Consider the following 19,034-nt stretch of genomic DNA (forward strand, 5'->3'; position numbering starts at 1 on the left):
CTTCAGAGTTAAGGACTAAACATACAATTCACAGACATCTTCCTCATGGGTACTCAGGTCCTTGGTTTTGTACCCAGTGGTCCTCAGTGGTGTGAGTGTTTGTCACATTCCTGTCAGCTGCTGGTGGGCATTTTCCAGAATGTATTGGGTACTCTTCCTCTTTTCCTTCAAAGTCAAGGCTGGCTACAGAGAAACAGGGTGGCACTGTTCTTCTGCAGGCTTTCTGTGGCCAGAGTTCAGGGACAGCAGAGCCAGTATGCTGATGTTGGTCTCCAGTCTCTTGGAGGCTGTGAGGACATGGACTTACTATTTCCCAGAAGCAAGCATACTCTATAGGTACAGGGCTGTAGAAATCAGCCCTTGCCCTCCTCTGTTTCAGCTGACAGCACCTGGAACCTCAGACCTGAATGCCAGAAAAGCCCCTGAGAGCCTGAGGACCTGGGTTCTCCTTTCACAGATGAGGCAAGTCACGTCCAGAAAGAAGAAATAGTGAGCAAGGGAACTTAGCAGAACTGATGGAGCTACTTTGTCCCTCTCTGATGTATAACCACCAGCTCACAGAGCTCCTTTAAGTTTATGAAATCTGGGTGGAATAGCCCCAACCACCATGCTCCACATTCCTAAATCTCTTCATGACCATGGGTGATAGGAACATACAGGTCATAGTCCACTTTTCCAGCCTGCATGAGGCAAGTTAGGTTAGTGTTAGGCAAGGAAGGTTAGTGTGTGGGAAAAGGACTGAGCCCATTTCCTACGTACCTGTGCTTTTGAGAGGCACTGAATAGCAATGAGAACAATGGTAGATTCTCCACTTCTGTTCTGCCCTTCCAGCTCTCCTACTGGATGGGTTTTGGGTTTTCCTTGATGATCACAGCAGTTTAACTATCCAAATATCTTCCCATCCCTGAGACCTGGCCCCTTTCCTCAATGTCTTCCTTCAAGGTTATCTCTATTCCAGAGGCCCCAGTCATTCCAGGAAGAACATTCTATAGCTTTTTAAACGATCTTTCTCAGAAAGCCATGATTTTTGGTTCAAGCATGTCTTCATGTTTACTTTAAAATTTCCCTGTTTCTTTATTGCAACTCTCTCCATCAGCTTTTATCTCCCCGGAGCCACCGGAAGCCATTAAGTATTTCCATCATGCAAAATGGAAGTTTCAAGGACTTCCATGGGTGTCATTTTACCTCCTTGCTTTCCTCTTTCAAGGAGCTTGGCAGCCCCATTCTTATGTGGCCATTTTTTATTTTTTATTTATTTTTTGCTCTGGGGACCCTTGAGATTTGTCCCTAAAGCTTACAAAGATCTCATCTAGAATGTGCTTTTGTGTGAATTTTTGGAACATAGTTCACTGCTGAGGCACCTTGATTTTTACTGTATCATCATGGATAAGGGCCATGCCTCTTTGGCCCCAGCCTCCAGGTCTTAAAAAAGTCTTTTTGTTTTGTTTTGTTTTGTTTTTGTTTGCTTTTTATACTGCATAGAGAAATGTTTTTGATTCCAGTTAGACTGGGGGCTGTTTCTTGAAAGAGATCAAATTCCTGAGTTGGAGATTTTTAAAGGGTTTTATACCTTCAAAGAACTGCTGCCTTAGCCCTTTAAAGCCTGCTTCCAAGAGGCCACTTCCTATCCCCGAGTCTTCCTCCCACCCCCAGTGAGCTGAATAGATGCCTGTGCCTTAGCCAGAGGCCCAGAAATGACCCCAGACATCTTTGGTACTTGTTCTCTGAGATGTGCCCCAAGCCCCTGCAAAGTGTGAGTCAAATGTTAAGGTTAAAGATTCTTCCTTGAATTCTATGGCCTCTTATGGCCCTGTGAGAGAAAGGTGAATCTATATGGCCAGTAAGCCACATATCCAACTTGTTCCATCGAGAAAAGGAGCTGCCACCACTCAAAATTAGGACCATAAGCCCTGAAATTAATATGATTGATATTGATATGACAATTACCATTATTTCTCTTAAAAAAAAAACTAGGAAACAATCAAATTTGTAAACATTCTTTCACAATCTCCCTATCCTAAAAATGACTCCTCCCTATATCCCATCAGGGTTATTGTAAGCTTTTGTCATCTTTGTGTATGTACACTCTCTGCATTCATAGAAAGCCTTCCATTCTGTCTGTTACAATTTGCTTTCTGAACTGTTAGAGTAGATCTTTTGTTCCTGTATTCTTAAACTCTTCCAAGAATAGGCAGGGCTGGTGAGCAAGCATACTGTGCACAGTAACACTCCAGCCCAGAGTTGCTGCCCCACCCCTACCCCCAAGATGGCTCCTCAGAAGGATGCCTGCAAGGCTAGCAAAGCAACAAGGGTCTTGCCATGAATACTATGTTCCTATGGCTCGCTGGCAGACGTTCTGAAGAGTGTTGCCTGCTTCTCAGTGTGGTAAGAGCAGAGCTGGAGAACAGGCACTGGTTAAAAACTATGACGGTGACTGCCCTGTCCTGGTGGCTGTAGAACAATGGCTGTATTCTAGTTTTTCCTCTATAGCCCCTTCCCAAGTGGCTTTGAAAGGAAAGAGGATTTGTTTTGTACTGTGTATCACTTAGAAGACAGGTTTAATCATGAGCTAAAGAAGGACTAGTCAAGGAAGTCATCCACCTGTCTTCTTTAGCTTGGTCACTAAACTTGCTGCCAATCTTGTTTTGTCCATATCCCCCACAGCATGCTTGCCACATGTTTTTGTCACTGGCTTATTACTAAAATTCTTGCAGTCCTGTTGCTCACTTTTCTTAGGGTCCAAATAAGACAGCATCCACCACAGAGGGACCAGACATGGATCTAGTCCCAAATAGCTGGTCATTACAGTATTTTTCTCCTGCAAGTGTCTCATCTCCACCAAGGTCCGTTAGGGGCTCCCAAATAATTTGAGTCTAGCATCTCCAAGCTGCTATACCTGCAGGCTCCAGGCATCCCATAAAGAGCCTTTTTCTGGCCTGCTGTCTCATGCTGGAGGATGGGAGAGTTCTATCTGCTTTATCCAGGTCATACTTGGTTAGTATGCAAGGGTAGGTAGTTGTACATTTTGTCAGAAACTGTCCCAGATCCCCTTTCCTACTACAGAGCCTTATCAGTCAGACCACCCAGCTTCTTACCAGAGGTTAGCCCAGAAAAACAGATAGCTCTTGGAGGTCACCCCTCCCATAGCATTGTAGGTTCATCTCCTTTGTCTGGAGCATAGAGAAAGAAAATAGTTCTGCTCTCCTTTATCTTCTGCATGTCCCTTTCTGAGTAGATTCAAGTCACGAGAGCTTTTGTCCGCTCCCCAGAGGCCATGTGGGACCCCATAGTTGCACAGCCCTTATAGATAGCCTTGCATCTGCTCAGGGGAGGGTGCCCACTCTCCAGCTGAGTGGAGGTCCTATGGTGCAGGCGAGCATCTAGCCTGGTTTTCCAGGATGCATGGCGTTCAAGACCACTGAGATAGACCAGCAAGGTGAGAGCTGGGGTCTTGACCTAACTTTGGCATAAACCTTGGTGCTTCCACCTGCCACTCACCAGAAAGTGACCACAGGAAGCAGTCTGGACAGTTGCCCCAAGTTTTGGATGAGCCTTCTTTCCGTGGAGCCTCCCAAAGGGCAAGCCCTCTGCTATTGTGTACTGTAAATCTGTGCTCCAGGAGCTGAAGCTTGCTGAGCTTGGGGAAAGTAGCTGAAGAGAAAGGGCCCCCTTCTCACCTTTTGTTTACCTTTGATCTGGCTAAATTTAGCTGCCCTTAACTTCTAGTTTGCTAAAATCCTTATTGCCTTAATGACCACCCACCAAACAGTCAGAACCAGGCGAGAAGTCCCTCCCATGGCATCCCTTGGAAGCCTGCCTGTCTCCCCCATGCTGCTGTGCCTGAAAGGAGATCACACTCCCTCTCCAAAGTCCAGGGCCCACATCTCACTGACAGAGCAGTGTTCCAGGCTGAGGACAAACCCAGGACTGCTTAGGCTGAGAGATCCCCATTGCCCACGGCGGCCACCGCCAACCCTATTCCATCTTTCGGTCTCCACTGCTTCAGAACTGGACTCCTCCCTGTCCTCCACCTCCACCTCTCACCCAGAGACCCTTCATCCCATCATGCTCAGTGCTGTTCCTGAAGACCATCTAGACTTTTCTGTTCTCTGGAACATTCTACTCACCTTCAGCTGCAGCGTATCCCTTCAGCCTCTCCACCAAGCTCTTTAAGTGTAAGGCAGCGGCTGTCTTCCCTTGGACAATAATGAATGTATCTACTGTAAGTGCAGACCGTGTAGAGAAGTGGCTGGGTTCAGAAAAAAAAAAAAAAAGAGGGTTTTTGTAAAGCCTGTTTATTTTTTTAAGTCAGTTTTGAGCATTTCTATTTTATCACCCTTCACGTGGTTTTGGGGAACCCAAATTGTATCAAGGTCTCATGCCAAAACAAGCCAACAATTGTTTTCTTTACTTTTTTCCTCCATGCACCATGATTTCAAAGATTGTTTTGGTGTCATTTTAAATGTTTTATTGTGACATGTACTGACGATAAAAGTCATCTTGACAAAAAAAAAAAAGATTTATACATGAATCAGAAAGTATTTATTTCAATTTTGTACCTTTCCATTTTAATACATTATAATGTATTGACTCAACTGAGATAATATAAACAGTTCATTTTAATAACATGTGTGTGTGCCTTTTCCTTTATGTATAGTTGGGGTGGGATAAGCATTCCTGGGGTGGAGAAAAATGAGTGTTCACTGGCCTCAGTGTGAGCAGAGGGAGACCTCCCCTGCACCAAAGGCTTCTGGGCTCTGCTTGGAAGCAGCCAACTGGTACGTCTGCGAGAAGAGACATGGTGAAGCAAGGAAAAGAAGAATGGAGGTAAGTGGTGGCCTGCTGGACAATGTTGATCCCTACTCTACATTGTATGTCCCTTCCCACTGGCAAGGCAAGCCAAGACCACAATGGCCCTCTCACTCCAGCCCCATTTGTGTGTGTGTGTATGTGTGTGTGTGTATGGGGGGGGGGTGTACGCATGCCCATATCTACTGACTCTGGGAGAATAACCTTGGCTGTTCCTCAGATGACAACCTCAGTGTGTTGTGCCTCTGGTGCTTTCTGCCTTTTGTTTGAGGGAGAGTCTATCACTGATACAGAACCTCACCAACTGTGCTAAGCGAGTGGCTAGAAAACTCTAGCGATCTGGCTGTCTCCACCTTCCATCTTGTTATGGATGGATTACAAGCATGAGCAACTACACCCACCTTTTTTATGTGGTTCTGGAGATCTGAACTCAGATCCTCAAACTTCCAAGGCAAATACTTTGCCCACAGAGCCATCTCCCAATCCCGAATCTCACATTTCATTCTGACGTTAGGGAAAACACAAAATGTAATAGGTGATTTGCTGAAAGGTGGACTGAAGATGGGTAGAATAAGCAAAGAGGCAGGACAGGGGTAAGAGGAGAGACATGTCCATAGGGTTGCAACAGTTTTTAAAGCATATGCAGCAAACAGGTGGCAACAGGAATTATGGACATAATCCTCTTCTCTCCCTTGCTTGTATGGACATAGTTCATTTTCAAACTGTGCAGTTTGCAGAGAAAGTGGGAAACATATGATTTCAGAGAAATCCACATCAATGTCCTCCTTGGTGCAAGGGACTCCATGGAGAAGAGTGAGAGTGAGCAAGTGACGGAAAGAGGTGCAGAAAGAGGCTTTGATCCGATTCAGGAGTCCAGGACTCTGAGGAAGGTACATAAGTCTCAACAATTGGTCCATGTCCCTTGATGTCCTATTTCCTCAGGCCCCCACAACTTCCCACATGTATAACCTTTAAAAAAAAAAAAACAACTTTATTTTTATTAAATTAAGGGGGCGGTACGTGAATTTGAGTGCAAATGCTTACAGAAGTCAGGAGAGGGTGCTGGAGTCTCTGAAGCCGGAGTTACAGGCAATTGTGAACAACCTTACATGAGCGCTGGGAATTGAACGTGGGTCCTGTGCAGGAGCAACAATTGTTCTTAACTACTGAGCCAGTTCTGGACCTGCCCTTATATCCTCCTGTGCTCCCCTTCCCTCATATCCTATCTTTCTTTTCCAGGAGCAACACTGAAAGAAAGAACCTGCCTTTGCTTTTGAATCTCCTACCCATCTTCAATCTTTTCTTCCAAAAACATGTGACCCTGGTACAGGGGGCTGATGACTAGATTGTTCCAAGGTTCCAAGTCAGTATTATAGAAATGAATCAGTTGCCAATAATATAAGTATCAGTCCTATAGAGGGGGGAAATTTGAAGACACGTGCACCAGGAAAAACACAGGAATTCCCTCTGATACACTCATCCCTAGATACCTTTTTTAAAATTCTTGTGAAGTGATGGAAATTTTGGTCTTATAAGTTTCCAGCTGTTTAAAGAAGGGCCGGGTTCTGAAAGAGATGTAGGAGGCTTGTGCTGGTGTTCTTCAACTAAAATTCTTCCTACAAGTATGAGTGTATTCGCCCGCCTAAATACTTGCATCAAAGGAATTATGGGAGACCCTTCCCTGGGTCTCCCATATGCTCTTTCAACATATGGGTCTGGAATTTAAGATTATTACTCCGTGCCAATGTGTAATTTTGTCTATTTGGGCCAATTGAGCTGCTGTAACAAAAAAACTTAAAGCAGCTTATAAATAAGCTGAGTCTAAAGTCAAATGGCTGGCAATTCTGGTTTCTGTGAGGGCTGATTCCTGGTTACCAGATGCTGTTGTGGTGTGCTATATTCTCAGAGCATGTGAGAGAGGAGGAAAGCTGGTTCTCTTTCCAAAAGGTGTTAATCCCATCAGGAGGCTCCTCCTTCATGATCCTAAACCCACCAAAGGTCCCACCTCCTCATGCCACTTCCTTGGAGTGGGGAGTGGGGGGGAGGGTTCAGCACATAAATTAATCTCATTATAGTGGGCCTGCTTTTCTCTCTGGTGTATAAGAGAAATTTGAACTTTTTTGACTTTGCCAGTTGAGGTTGTGGGAGGGACTATTGCCAGCAACTTCTGCACTTGCCAGGGTAAACTGCCTGCCCCTCACCCCTAGGAGGTCACAGAGCTTTCCCAGCCTCTGACCATCTTGCACAGTGAAGAGGCAAGTATGAGCATACTTTTCTGATGACAAGACAAGTAGCAACTGAGCCATTCCTATTTCTGCCCTCCCCTTCCATTCATCTTTCTTTTCCTGTTTTGAAGTGTGACATCTTTACTTTTTACCTCTGATGTCTGAAAAATCACCTTGATTTAGGAATTCCACTCAGCAAGGTCTTCCTCCCTGGGAACAGTACTCTAAGGCTAGTTAGAGGAAAGCATATAGCAACCCCTTGTTCAGGTCTAGTTCAAGCTACACATGGATGAGCTCTGATGCCCATCAACCAACATTAATAATGGAAGAGGAATGACTATGTAAGGCACAAATGAATCATGGCAACATGCTCTCTTCCTGGAGAATCGATCAGGATTTAGCTGAGAGCAGGAATTTTGCTCTTATAGCTACAGAATATTTTTATAATGCACGCTAAACTTCACACAGATAATCTCAGGAACTTTCCCAGTTGCCCCTTATTTCTACAGTGAAAATTTATCAGCTTACTTTTTTTTTTTTAATCAGTAAGACTATAGTTTCTGCTCTAGGCAAAATCATGACAGAAGCAAGTTCCCTGTGATGTCCTGATCAACTTGCTTAAGACTCCAGACCTGCATTAATTGCATACTTTCTTCTCTGTTCTCTCCAAACTTGCTCCTCAAATTTTTCAAAAACTGGAGTAAATGGCCAATAGAAGTTTACAGTGCTCCCTAAACATGTTTTCAAACAGAACACAAAGGCTTCCAAATGTAGCTGATGCTGTGATCCAAGAACTCTCACTGGAAATGCTCTTCATTGGCAAGTCCTCCGCTTCCTGTAAAGGCCCTAAAGAGAGGGGTGAGAAGCCATACATCAAAGCCTGTATCCTCTCTGTGTGAGGAAATGCTTCCGTGTGCCCTCCTGCTTTAAATCCCACCATTTACCTGGTTTTGGGCTTGGTGATACAGATCAGGAACCCTGGCCCAGGGAAAAGGCGAGCTGGAAAGAATTTGGGTCACAGCCCAAGGTGTTCTAAGGGGGGTGATTTGGTCATACCCAGCCTCACAGTCACACCATGATCGATATTTACTGCCTCTTCGTGTTTATAATTCATATTCAAGCACAAGATCCTTCTTGGCTCGGTACTATCACTCTCATCAAAGAAGTGACAGTCGCGCCTGATTCTCAGGTCTGTCGACTCCCAGTCCTGAGCTCTTCCCCAGCACAGCCATCAGATAACACCACTTTGTTTCATCAGCACAATGGATCTTAAAAGTGCTGCACTGACTGCAATGGGGTCTACATGGAACCTTGCTGGGTCTGATGAAAAGTGGATGTGACCTTCCTGAAAAGACAAAACAAGGAAGAAGAGCCCCTGAGAAGGACAGGGCACTGGCCCGTGCTGAAGGCATGCCCACAAAGAAGGTGTGAGAAAAGTTAAGGTCTAGACTGGAGGCTGAAGCCTTGACAAAAAAAAAAAAAAGGGGGGGGGGGGGGCGTGGAGGAAATCATAGGGAAAGCTTGGGGAATAGCTGAGGTCACACATCTGGAGGCGAAAGGGCAGCAAAAAGAGGGCGGGTCAGAATGTGACAGGATGCATTCAGCAAACGCCAGGTATGGCAAACTGAGCAATGGAATTGGGAAAGGGGGGATTTAAGTCTGTCACAAGCAAAGACCATGGAAGAGTTAACATTTCTCCGCCACTGAGCACAAAAACAGTGTTCCGTTTGACTTTGTCGGCTAGATGCCTCTGCCTTCTCTCCCTCCCTCCGTCCTCTCTTAGCATCCACACTGGGCAGAGGTACAGCGTGAGGAACGTGGGCCCCGTTCCATAATGCCAATACCTTACTCTTCAGCCGTCTCTCCAGCTCTTTAAGGGTCCGCATGGTTCACAGAACCACGAACAGCTCTAAGGTTGCTTGCATACCCCCTTCCAGAGTTAAACTGTAAAGTGCTTGAGTCCCACAAGCTCTGCCCTAGCCTACGGTAAATCTGCCAGTCCAGCAAGGCAGTCCCGCCCCTCGTCTTTACGCGGTCCGTAGCAAGTCGCACATGGTGACGTCAGTAGCCTGCGCCCCATTGCAGCCTTCCGCCCGGCGTGCTCGCCTAGCCGGCATCTACCTTAACCTCACTTCAGACTCCTCGTAATCACTGGGCACCGGGCTAGAAGCTGTGCTTGGCAGACTTGCGACAATGTCGATGCTGGCGGAGCGTGAGTGTCGGACGAGCCGAACGAGCGGGTGATGGGATGACGGGGGCGCGGGTGTCCGGAGCCGAGTGGGGGCGGCAGTAACTGCCGGGCCTGCGAAGGATAAAACAGCAAAGTCCCTCAGACTCTGTTCCTGGTACAAGAGGGTCGCGTCGCTTGCGCACGCGTAGGCGTGCATTCCGAGATTCAGGACACCGGAACTCAGACTGTCCCTTGCGCTGGCCGTCGTGGCCACCTGGGCGGATTCTTTTACTTCTACGGGCTCAAAACAAGTGTTTTGGGTTCCAAAAAGACAGGTCCCGTAACATCGCTTCAGGCCCTGAAATCCGACTTTCCAGGATGTATTGGACCCAGAGAAGAAAAGCAGAAGGATCACAAGTGTCAGACACTGATTAGCCCCTGGTGGGAGTGCAGGCTGATGAACCGTTCTAAACTGGGCGAGGTAGCCCTGGTTAGAGGCGACACTGCCTCTTTGCCTTTTAACACTTACCACTACTCTGAAGTCCGCTAATTCCCCTTCCCAGAGGCTTCTAAATGAGACATGTAGCTATGGATTCTTGCCACCAGTTGGCAGTCGTGCGATGGTCTTGAAGATGGGCTTTTTAACTTTTCCTGGAAGTTGTGTAGTTTTAAAAGGTGTCATTATGGCGTTTTAGAACGGAGCGTGTGTTAGTGGAGCACCCTGCACATCCTGCAGGCAGCTCAACAGTTTGGACTGGAGAGTGTCCTTGCTAGGTAGATCAGTTGCTTTGAGCCCCTTTCAGATAGGTCAGCTGGTCTCTACTTCTTCCATCAAATTGAACTAGTCTCTGCCTCATCCAGGCTTAAAAATTTTAGTGAGGTGACTGCATGAATATAGTTTGGAGTGTCAGTGGTATACGGGGAAGAACAATGGGGAAGAACAATTGGCCTGGCAGCCAGTTCCATATGTAGCATGGCAGCGCATCTTACGTAAGAATGTAACAGGGATGCATTTCTTGTTGGAAAGGTGGGCTCCTTACAAGTCTTAGTCAGTGGCCCCTGGCAGGCATTCTGCAGACATGGATCTGACATGCAGAATACTGGTTATCATGCTGTCATGGTCGTGTTCATGAGCAAGACAGTGTTGTGCTGAGTATATACCAGGTTGTTGAGCTAGGTGGAACAAGGTTTTGGGTCAGCTTTTTTCCCCCAGGCGTATATCACTGCGACTCAGGGTCCAGCTCAGTTTGTTTTGTGGTGGGTTTTGTTTTGCTCTGTTCCTGCCTGCATGCTTATAAAGGGTTTCTTGGTTTTTCTGAGGTCTGTATAGGTACGGATGCCCATTGTTTCACGTGCAGCACAGTGAGCCCCTCTGACTAGAGGCTGTGTTATTTTTCAGTTAGGAGGTGTTGATCATAGTGTGCTTAGATAAATGCGGTTTGGTGGAGCAGTACTGACATTCAGATTCCTTCCTTGGCCACAACTTTAGGGATTCAGACTCTTGTTCTGTTGACCTAATGGGTTCTTTTTCTGCCATAGTTTTCCCTCCAATTTGTAACAGTGAAACCATGTATGGTGGCTCATATCCATAATCTCCAGAGGATTGCCGTCAACTCTAGGCCACTCTAGGCTACACAGCTAGACTGTCTCAGACAAACAAACAATAAAACTGCATTGATAAACTTGAGTTCTTAGTGGTCGGTTATTTTTATTAATTTCAAACTTCTATGACACCCAATGCTGTTTCCTTCTTTCAGCTATTTATTTCTTTCTTTCTTCATTGCTTCTCCTTTCTCATTTCTTCATATATTCATACATTTTTATCAGGTGTCAGCTATAGACTAAGTGCTTTTTATCTTCCTCCTTGCAATGAAGCTAAGGATGAAGGATTGACTATGACACTTAAGGGATATAGAGTAACAGGATCCAGGAAAGATGGGTATAAATACCAGAGTGCAGTGGAATGTGAAATATCACAGATTATTCTGGAGGCTAAATGAATACATTATGGTACTTCATGAAAAGGGAGGTACCATTCTGTTAATCATGATGTACTGTTGTCTCTCTCTAAGATCATAATAACTTGTGTATTGTGAATTAAGACTGTAAGTTGATCTGGGCAGGATAGTACACACCCATAGTGCCAGTACTTGGGAGGCAGGGGCATTAGGATCAGAAGTTCAAGGTCATCCTCAGCTTCAAAACAAATTTAAGGCTAGGCTGGCTACTACATGAGTCTCTGTCTTACTAGTGCTTCAAATAGTAAGTTTTGAAATCTGTAGGACCTTGGTTTGTATAAAAGGTTTGTGTTTTACTTGGGGACATTAGGCATATTTTATTCTTCTAGATCCAGGTTTTTTTATTTGGAAGGTAAAAGATAATAGCTCCCTTCTTTGAGAGACTGTGAACATTGAATCTAATATGTGTGTAGTATTTGGCCTAAAACAGGCAGCAGTGAGCGCCATAGTGACTATACCTGCTGCTGTGAAGGTGTTGGCAAGAGGGGCCTTGGCTACTGCTGGTGACTGGACAGGGAATGCTCAAATAGTCTATCAGGCATTTATTTTGCTTTGTCTCTTGGAGAGAATAGTTTACTTTGAATTTTACAAGGCCAGTTTATATGTCAGAAATGTGTGGTTACTCGGAATACCAGGGGAAAGGTTCTGTCTGTTAGCCCCGTGGACACTCAGTGTGTCCTGTTGTATGAAGCATGTGCTGATTTGCATGTGCTCTTCCAGGTGAAGACGGGCCGCTGATGATACCTTTCCATTTGCAGGTCGGCGGAAGCAGAAATGGACTGTGGATCCCAGAAATACTGCGTGGAGTAATGATGACTCCAAGTTTGGCCAGAGGATGCTTGAGAAGATGGGGTGGTCTAAAGGAAAGGTATTGAGTCAAAAGTGTAAAGTGTCTCCACCATGCCAGGGGACGAGGAGTCAGAAGACATTCCTGTCAGAGTCCGGGAGAATGCTGTGTTTTAGATTAGTGATTGATTTTAGAGAAGTAAGTTGTGACCAGGTGGTAAAATTAGACTTGAACATAAATGCTAGGTCCTCTGATCTATCAGTTAAACTGCTGTGACTAGTATCTTTCTTAGTTATCTTTAATTCATTACACATGAAATCATTCTTAAGCTTCAGAGTTTTCCAAGAGTAGAATTTAATTTTCCTTTGTAGTAGACACAAGCTTTCTTGAATCTCTTCTGTTCTGCTCATTCCTACCTACAGTGGAGCTTCTGCTGTGAAACTATGCATCTGCTTCTGTCAGGGTTGCAGGGTTCTTGTGTTCGAATCCAGTGGACGTATGGTATCCTTAAATTACCTTACCCTTTAGCAGTGTTCTGATCAGTGGCTTTTGAACTCTGTTGTAGTAGCATTACTGCCTTTTTCCTTGCCTTATTCTTTATCTCATCAACCACCTCTAAATCACAACCATCATTTTGGTCTAGACCAGTGGTTCTCCACCTGTAGGTCGAAACCCCTTTGGGATCAAATGACCCTTTCACAGGGGTCATCTAAGATCAGTAAACACAAATATTTATATTATGATTCATAACAGTAGCAAAATTATAGTTATAAAGTAGCAACAAAATAATTTTGTGGTGGGGATCACCACAATCTGAGGAACTGTGGTAAAGGGTCACTGTGAAGCCACTTTACATACTCCGCTCAGGTCATCTGGGGCATTGGATTGCACCTCCTAGCTGTGACATTTGAGTGGCCATCTCAAGATTGTTTTTATTATAAACCTCTGGCCCCTCAGATCTTCTTCTTTCCAATTTTTCCTGATTTTCAAAACTGGTGCTGTCTGTTTCTGCTGTTAAACAGTGCTGCCTCCCATTTCCCTTTTTTTCCTACCTCTGTCCATTTCACAACAGCCAGAGGGGCCTTTCAAACTGAACTTCAGCTCATATTGCTCTCTTGCTGAAGAATGTTCCCAAGGATTAAAATTTACCTCTTTGCTCGAACTTTCAAGGTCCTGTGAGGGTTAGCCCCTGTTTTTTGGATTCTCTTCCCATTCACCTAGTTGAAGCCTCCCTAGAGGTCTTCAGGTCCTCTGGCCCATCAAGGTCTTTCTCACATTCTTTCAGCACTTACTGTTGGTATGACTTATGACCTTAGGAGTAAGAACTAAGTGAGGCCTGGGACCTGGAGTGCTCCTCCACCTTCTTTCTTCGTGTCATGGTGCAGTATTACGTAACAGAGACAGCCATGTGCTCCACATGCTCTATGGGCTTTTGCCACTGGCTGTGCCCTGCTCTCGAACGTGCACAAGATGTGTGCTCTACACAGTGTCTTCATGGACCCTGTTGGTTCATGGGTTCAAAAATCAGCATTCACGTTTAAGAGTACATTCTTGGTGCTGCAGACATTATCATCCAGAGCCCACTGGATCAGTGGTTCTCAACCTTCCTGCTGCTGTGACCCTTTAACACATACAGCCCCCACCACCACAACATTATTTTCATTGCTTATTCATAACTAATTTTGCTACTCTTATGAATCATGATGGAAATATCTGCTATGCAGTATATCCGATATGCAACCCTTGAAATGGTTATTTGACACCCCCCCCCCCCCGAGGGGTCACAACTCGCAGGTCAAGAACTGCTGCTCTTGTCTGTCCTTTGAAATAGATGGTGAGGAAAGACAATTTCTTTTTATAGCTGATAGATCTGCATTTCATTTCTTTCTGTTTAATCTCCACAGGGCTTGGGGGCTCAGGAACAAGGAGCCACAGAACATATTAAAGTTAAAGTTAAAAATAACCACCTTGGACTTGGAGCTACAAACAATAACGAAGTGAGCAGCTTCTTGGTGTCTTTTTTGCAGTATTGAGTGTGTCAACATAAATTTTGGAATTCGTACAAGTAGATGGGGTAGTTTTCAGTCAAGAGTATGGTACCTGCTTTGGGTGAAGAAAGACACAAGAGCACATGGCTTAGCTGGTCCTCTTCCTGTGACAAGCATCCACCACCTCACCTTGTCCTCCTGGCTCCTTTACTTAGTTATGGCCTAGAGAGACTTGGTCATTTCAGGACAGAACCAATTTTCTCTTTCCCTGCATCCGCATCCGCGTTTGTCTCATTAGTGTGGGCGACTTTGAGAGTGGGAGGTGGTGTAAGGAAGCTGTCTTGTCCCTGACACTTGGGGTTCCACACCTACTTACATGTCCTCTGCATTGAACAGACTGCGCTTGCGAGTCAGCGGCTGCCAGACGGTTCAGCACCAACTGTTTGTTTTCACTCAGAGTCAGCCCTTGAAGCTTTGCTCCTGAACTCCTGTAGCTAACAGAATCCCGTTAAAAACTGGGAGACATACTTTATGTATATTGAATTGCTTAGAGTAAGGCTGTCTTTTACTGGAACAGCTAAAGTCTTCTGGAATAACAGCTAAAATTTTAGCCACAAAAGAAAGAGCTTCCTTTCTGTTGACTGTGAATGCTGTTTTGAGAAACACAAAAGATGCTGTATTTATGTTCTTAGGAGAAGCATTGTGTTCTGTACACCTGTGTGTACACCTTAACTCTTAAGCTTTCTTAATAACAAATGCTTGTGTAAAGTATATGGGGCAAATTTGTGCTCAGAACCCTGCTGCCCACTGGATCATATTGTTTGGAAGTCTTTATTAGTGAACACCTTACAAATGAATCTTACCGACTCGAAGACTTAGGGTCTCCTTCCACAGAGTTCTGTAAAGTTGCTGCTGACGTAAGAAGTTAGAATTCAGCAGAATGGTCCAAGTTCTATTGAGCAAAGAGGACTATGCTGTCAGTGCTCTTGTCTTTAGTATGTGCATAGTGTGTGCCCCCACCTCCAAGGCTTAATTTATGTGTATGGGTATTTTACCTGTGCATATGTGTCAGTACCACATGCTTGCAGTACCCATAGGTGCCAGAAGAGGGTGTGGGATCACCTGGGACTGGAGTTGCAGACAGATGTGAGCCACGGTGCGGATGCTAGGGATTGAACCTGTGTCCTCTGTAAGAGCAGCCAGTGCTCTTATCTGCTGAGTCATATCTCCAGCCCCCAATAGTCTCTCTGTGTGAGAAAACACTAATTTTTATATTGCTCTAGTGTGAGACTTAGCAGATATTGCCCATTGCTTTGTTTTTGCTCTGACTTAGCTGTTGGTGAGTCATCTCCATTTGAAACACAGGTTTGAGCTACCAAGCAGCATCCTCTAAATATATATGTTTATTTTGTTGACTTCTTGGTGCTGGGAGTCAAACCTGGGCCTTACACATGCTCAACAGTGACTCCAATACTGAGCTTTGCCCAAGATGCTCCCCCTTTGATGTGGATCTACTTAAATCTCATTTCAAGTTTATACTATTTTGTGAATCCAGTTAAATTTATTAAATAAAATGTTAATGAAGCATGTACAATTTCCTATTTCTGTTATCTGTCTATATCAGCAGTATAGTAAGCTTCGGGTTTGCCTCTCATACTCTTTGGTGCTTCCAGGACAACTGGATTGCTCACCAGGATGACTTCAACCAGCTTTTGGCGGCACTCAACACTTGCCACGGTCAGGAAACAGCCGGTGAGGACACCAGCACTGCCGCTGCTCCCATCAGAATCTCACTTCTGCTGCAGGCCTTTCACCTGAGTCGGTGATGGAAGCGATACTCAGTTCTTTTTATGTTTAAATTAATGGTCCTGGCACTGAATGAGCTGTGGCTCCCTGATCCATCTTGCTGATTCTAGAGACATTTTCAATTGTCATAACTGTGGGCATGTTACTGGTATCTGGTAATGCTAGAACCGTGGCTAAATGTCTTGCAGCATAGACAGCTGTGTCCCACAGCAAAGAGTACTCACTTTCTGGAAGGAAACTGGGGTGTATTAAGGGACACATGGATGCTTCTAGATACTGGTAATGCTGGTGGTCTAACCCTGGATGAAGGAGCTCACTTTATAATTCTTCAACTGTGCAGGTTTTAAATATATCTATATGATACACACATGTTGTAATGAAAAGAATTATAAGCTTTACTTGAGTCTGGTAGACTTAAAGTAAATAAAATACAGCATATGCAAGTAATGCTATGTGAAGACTGAAATGAAAGTTAGCTAAAGAGTGACAGATACAGCCTTCCACCAGAAATTCCACCTTAGTAAGTACTTGTAACATCTAAGTGTCATGACTAGGACATGACTCAGGCATGAGATGCCTTTGCCACCAGTGTCCTCATGGACCTCTGAACCTGGGATCCTTTCTTCAGAGTTGCCCACACTTGATTAGTTCCTAATCAGGGAAAACTGTTTGTACTGAGCTTGGCATTGTTACTGTTAGTGCTTGGTCCCTCAGAGAGTGTTCCTGACTTTCAGGCCACAGAATTACCACAAAGATCCCACAAAGAAGGGAGACCTGGGATGGGTTGTGTGGCTAGAGAAGCAGTGGCCTGGTTTTGAGATTTGCAGTGGATATCTTGAAAGTTCCATTTTCCTCAGTCTGATGGTGTTGTGATCACTGTTTTCTAGGTGAGAGGTGCCATTTCAGTTTGGGACTCTCTCACTCAGGACAGGCCCTCCCTTGTCCCACACTGATGGCTAAGGCTGGCAGGGATACTGCAACAGCCCTTCCTGGAGTGTCTAGGCAAGGGCAGACAGTGGGTGTTCTGAAGGACCCATGGAACTGAACTGCTTGTCAGGAGGCCTCTGATTGACTTCACAAATAACAACTGGCTTTCTTCCTCCTCCTCCAGGGTTAGTCTGCATGGGTTTTGTTTTCTGTGGTGCCCAAACCAGGTAGTATTTTAAATGATGCCAAAGCTTCATGCAGCTACCAACCTGTAGATAATTCCTGTCCAGACCACTAGAGGGGGCCAGTAGCTCTGCAAGCTTGATCATGCATTTAGAGAAGTTTGTCTGTGGCTCCAGTGCTACCTGGACTGGAAGGTGGCCTTCAGAAAATTCGTTTTAGGGAAAGCCTGTTCCCAGCACAGACCTGGAGAGCTAACAGGTTGTCTTCCTGCTGTGCCATTTTTTTTTTTAATGCAGTGTCTTCATCCACACAAGTTTGTTTTTTTGTTTTTTATTACAATCATGTATTGCTTGTATTCAATGGTAGACAATATAGGAACCTAGCATTCTTGTCTGTTGTTAAGCTCCTTTAGTAAACTCAAACCATTTGCTTTCTCACTAAGCAGACCTTTTGTGTTGTCCTCTTGTTGAGCATAAGAATCAGAGTGCTCTCTTAAACTTTATTTTTAAAAGTTCTGTTGTTTCACACACTTGGGTGTGGTAGTGTGTTTTTCCTAGCACTTGGGAAGAAGAGGTAGGAGGATCAGGAGTTCAGCATTCGCCTCATGTCAGTCGTCAGTTCATAGCCAGCCCGTGTTACACAGACAGAAGAGGGCAGGGGCTAGAGAGGTGGCGGTCAGTGAAGTGTAGCAAGATGGAGAAAGACACCCAGCATCCACCCCTGGCCTCCCCACACATGTGCACACTTTCACACACATCCATGCAGACATCTGCGTGAGCAAGGTTGTAACCCCGCCTGCACCCACGGGTGCATGTACACACAGGAAAAGCTCTTCTGGCTTTTCTCACTTAAGCAAGCCCTGACAGCTTCACATTAGCATCTTAATGACACTTTCTCCAGCCGTAGTGACCTCCTATTAATCTTCTGATATTTTAACACTCGTTATTGTAAGTATTTTGGGATGGGAAGTGGGGTGCTGAGCCCGCTCTGCTTCATGCTCTGTTTTGAAATTACTAGGTACACTAGTCACATCTTAGGTGGCTCGGTGGCCATATTGTAATCCACCTATCACCCTTTACTGCAGGTGATTAAGTGATATTCCAGTATCAGGCTCTGTCAGAGTAAGCTCAGCCATTTTGAAAGACTTTTGGGTTACTTAAGTACTGTATTGCTGGCCATGAATATTCATGTGTAGATTTTGGTATGAAGACATACATTTTCATTTCCCTTCTTTAAGGGTGTTATAGGCTAGAGATCAGGCTTTCCCTCATCTACACTTATAAAAACAAAACAATCCTTTGGTAACAGTTCAATAATAAGTGATGACACCCCTATAAAAGCTTGTCTAAGTAACAGCTTCCATGAATAGAATGAGTTACATGATGCTTAATGTTTTTCTTCTTTTTAAAGATTCCTCAGATAACAAAGAAAAGAAATCTTTTAGCCTTGAAGAAAAATCCAGAATCTCCAAAAACCGGGTTCATTATATGAAATTCACAAAAGGTGAGAGTGGGTGTTCACTTGTTGGAGAGTGTATGTTGGCCCTGGGTCTCCTGAGGCACTGGGATCTTGTTGAGCACTGCAGCTCTGGCTGCTCGTTTGCAGTTCTGAATAGGGAGGTCTGGGCCACCACCCTGGGTGGCAAGGGCACAGTGTGGTAGAAAGTTCCCCATGCTGACTTGCCAGCGATCTTACTAAGGTGCCGATTGTGGTGTAGTGGTGCCAAGAGCAGTCCAGGGGAGGCGTCAGACTGGCTAGTTTCTGTGTGGGCTGAGAACGGAAGTCAGCGTTCTGTTTAGAGGAAATGGGAGTCCTACGTAGCTACATCAGAAAAATCATTTTAATTTGCTGTTCTTCATTTTTCCAGCTTTTACCCTTTTTTCAGGGCTTCATGGTCATAGAGGATAGTTCCTGATATTTGGCATTTGGAGCATTAATTATATCAAAATCTACACTATAATGACTCATAGACCCAAAGCGGCCCTTGTAATTGTTTCCACAAGCTCTCCATCTCATGGAGTATCACTATAGGCATCCCATGGCCGTGGCCAGGGTGGTGTTGATAAATGGCAGTGGTTGGAAATTGGGCAGCAAAAGCTGCAGTGCCATCACCACCGTTCT

The 19,034-nt window shown here is 44.9% G+C and overlaps 1 protein-coding gene and 1 long non-coding RNA gene across 2 annotated transcripts in view; one reads left to right on the plus strand and one right to left on the minus strand.

Annotated features, from left to right (window-relative positions):
• Positions 1 to 1,439: 1,439 nt before the first annotated feature.
• On the minus strand, positions 1,440 to 9,027 carry LOC129679014 (uncharacterized). Its single transcript, XR_008720462.1, has 3 exons — positions 8,879 to 9,027; positions 5,854 to 7,880; positions 1,440 to 5,778 (listed from the first exon to the last, which is right to left on the minus strand). It is a non-coding gene; the product is annotated as an uncharacterized LOC129679014 (long non-coding RNA).
• Positions 9,028 to 9,125: 98 nt separating this feature from the next.
• The window catches only part of Pinx1 (PIN2 (TERF1) interacting telomerase inhibitor 1), a 59,397-nt gene continuing 49,488 nt past the window's right edge, over positions 9,126 to 19,034 (plus strand). Inside the window, exons 1-5 of the mRNA XM_055610012.1 lie at positions 9,126 to 9,246; positions 11,981 to 12,090; positions 13,914 to 14,006; positions 15,671 to 15,749; positions 18,324 to 18,416. Coding sequence (XP_055465987.1) covers positions 9,228 to 9,246; positions 11,981 to 12,090; positions 13,914 to 14,006; positions 15,671 to 15,749; positions 18,324 to 18,416 — 394 coding nt within the window. The 5' untranslated portion in view covers positions 9,126 to 9,227. The remainder of the gene's footprint in view (positions 9,247 to 11,980; positions 12,091 to 13,913; positions 14,007 to 15,670; positions 15,750 to 18,323; positions 18,417 to 19,034) is intronic.

Source organism: Psammomys obesus, unplaced genomic scaffold (assembly GCF_907164565.1).
Source record: "Psammomys obesus unplaced genomic scaffold, mPsaObe1.curated_primary_1811, whole genome shotgun sequence".
NCBI classification, from domain to species: Eukaryota; Metazoa; Chordata; class Mammalia; order Rodentia; family Muridae; genus Psammomys; species Psammomys obesus.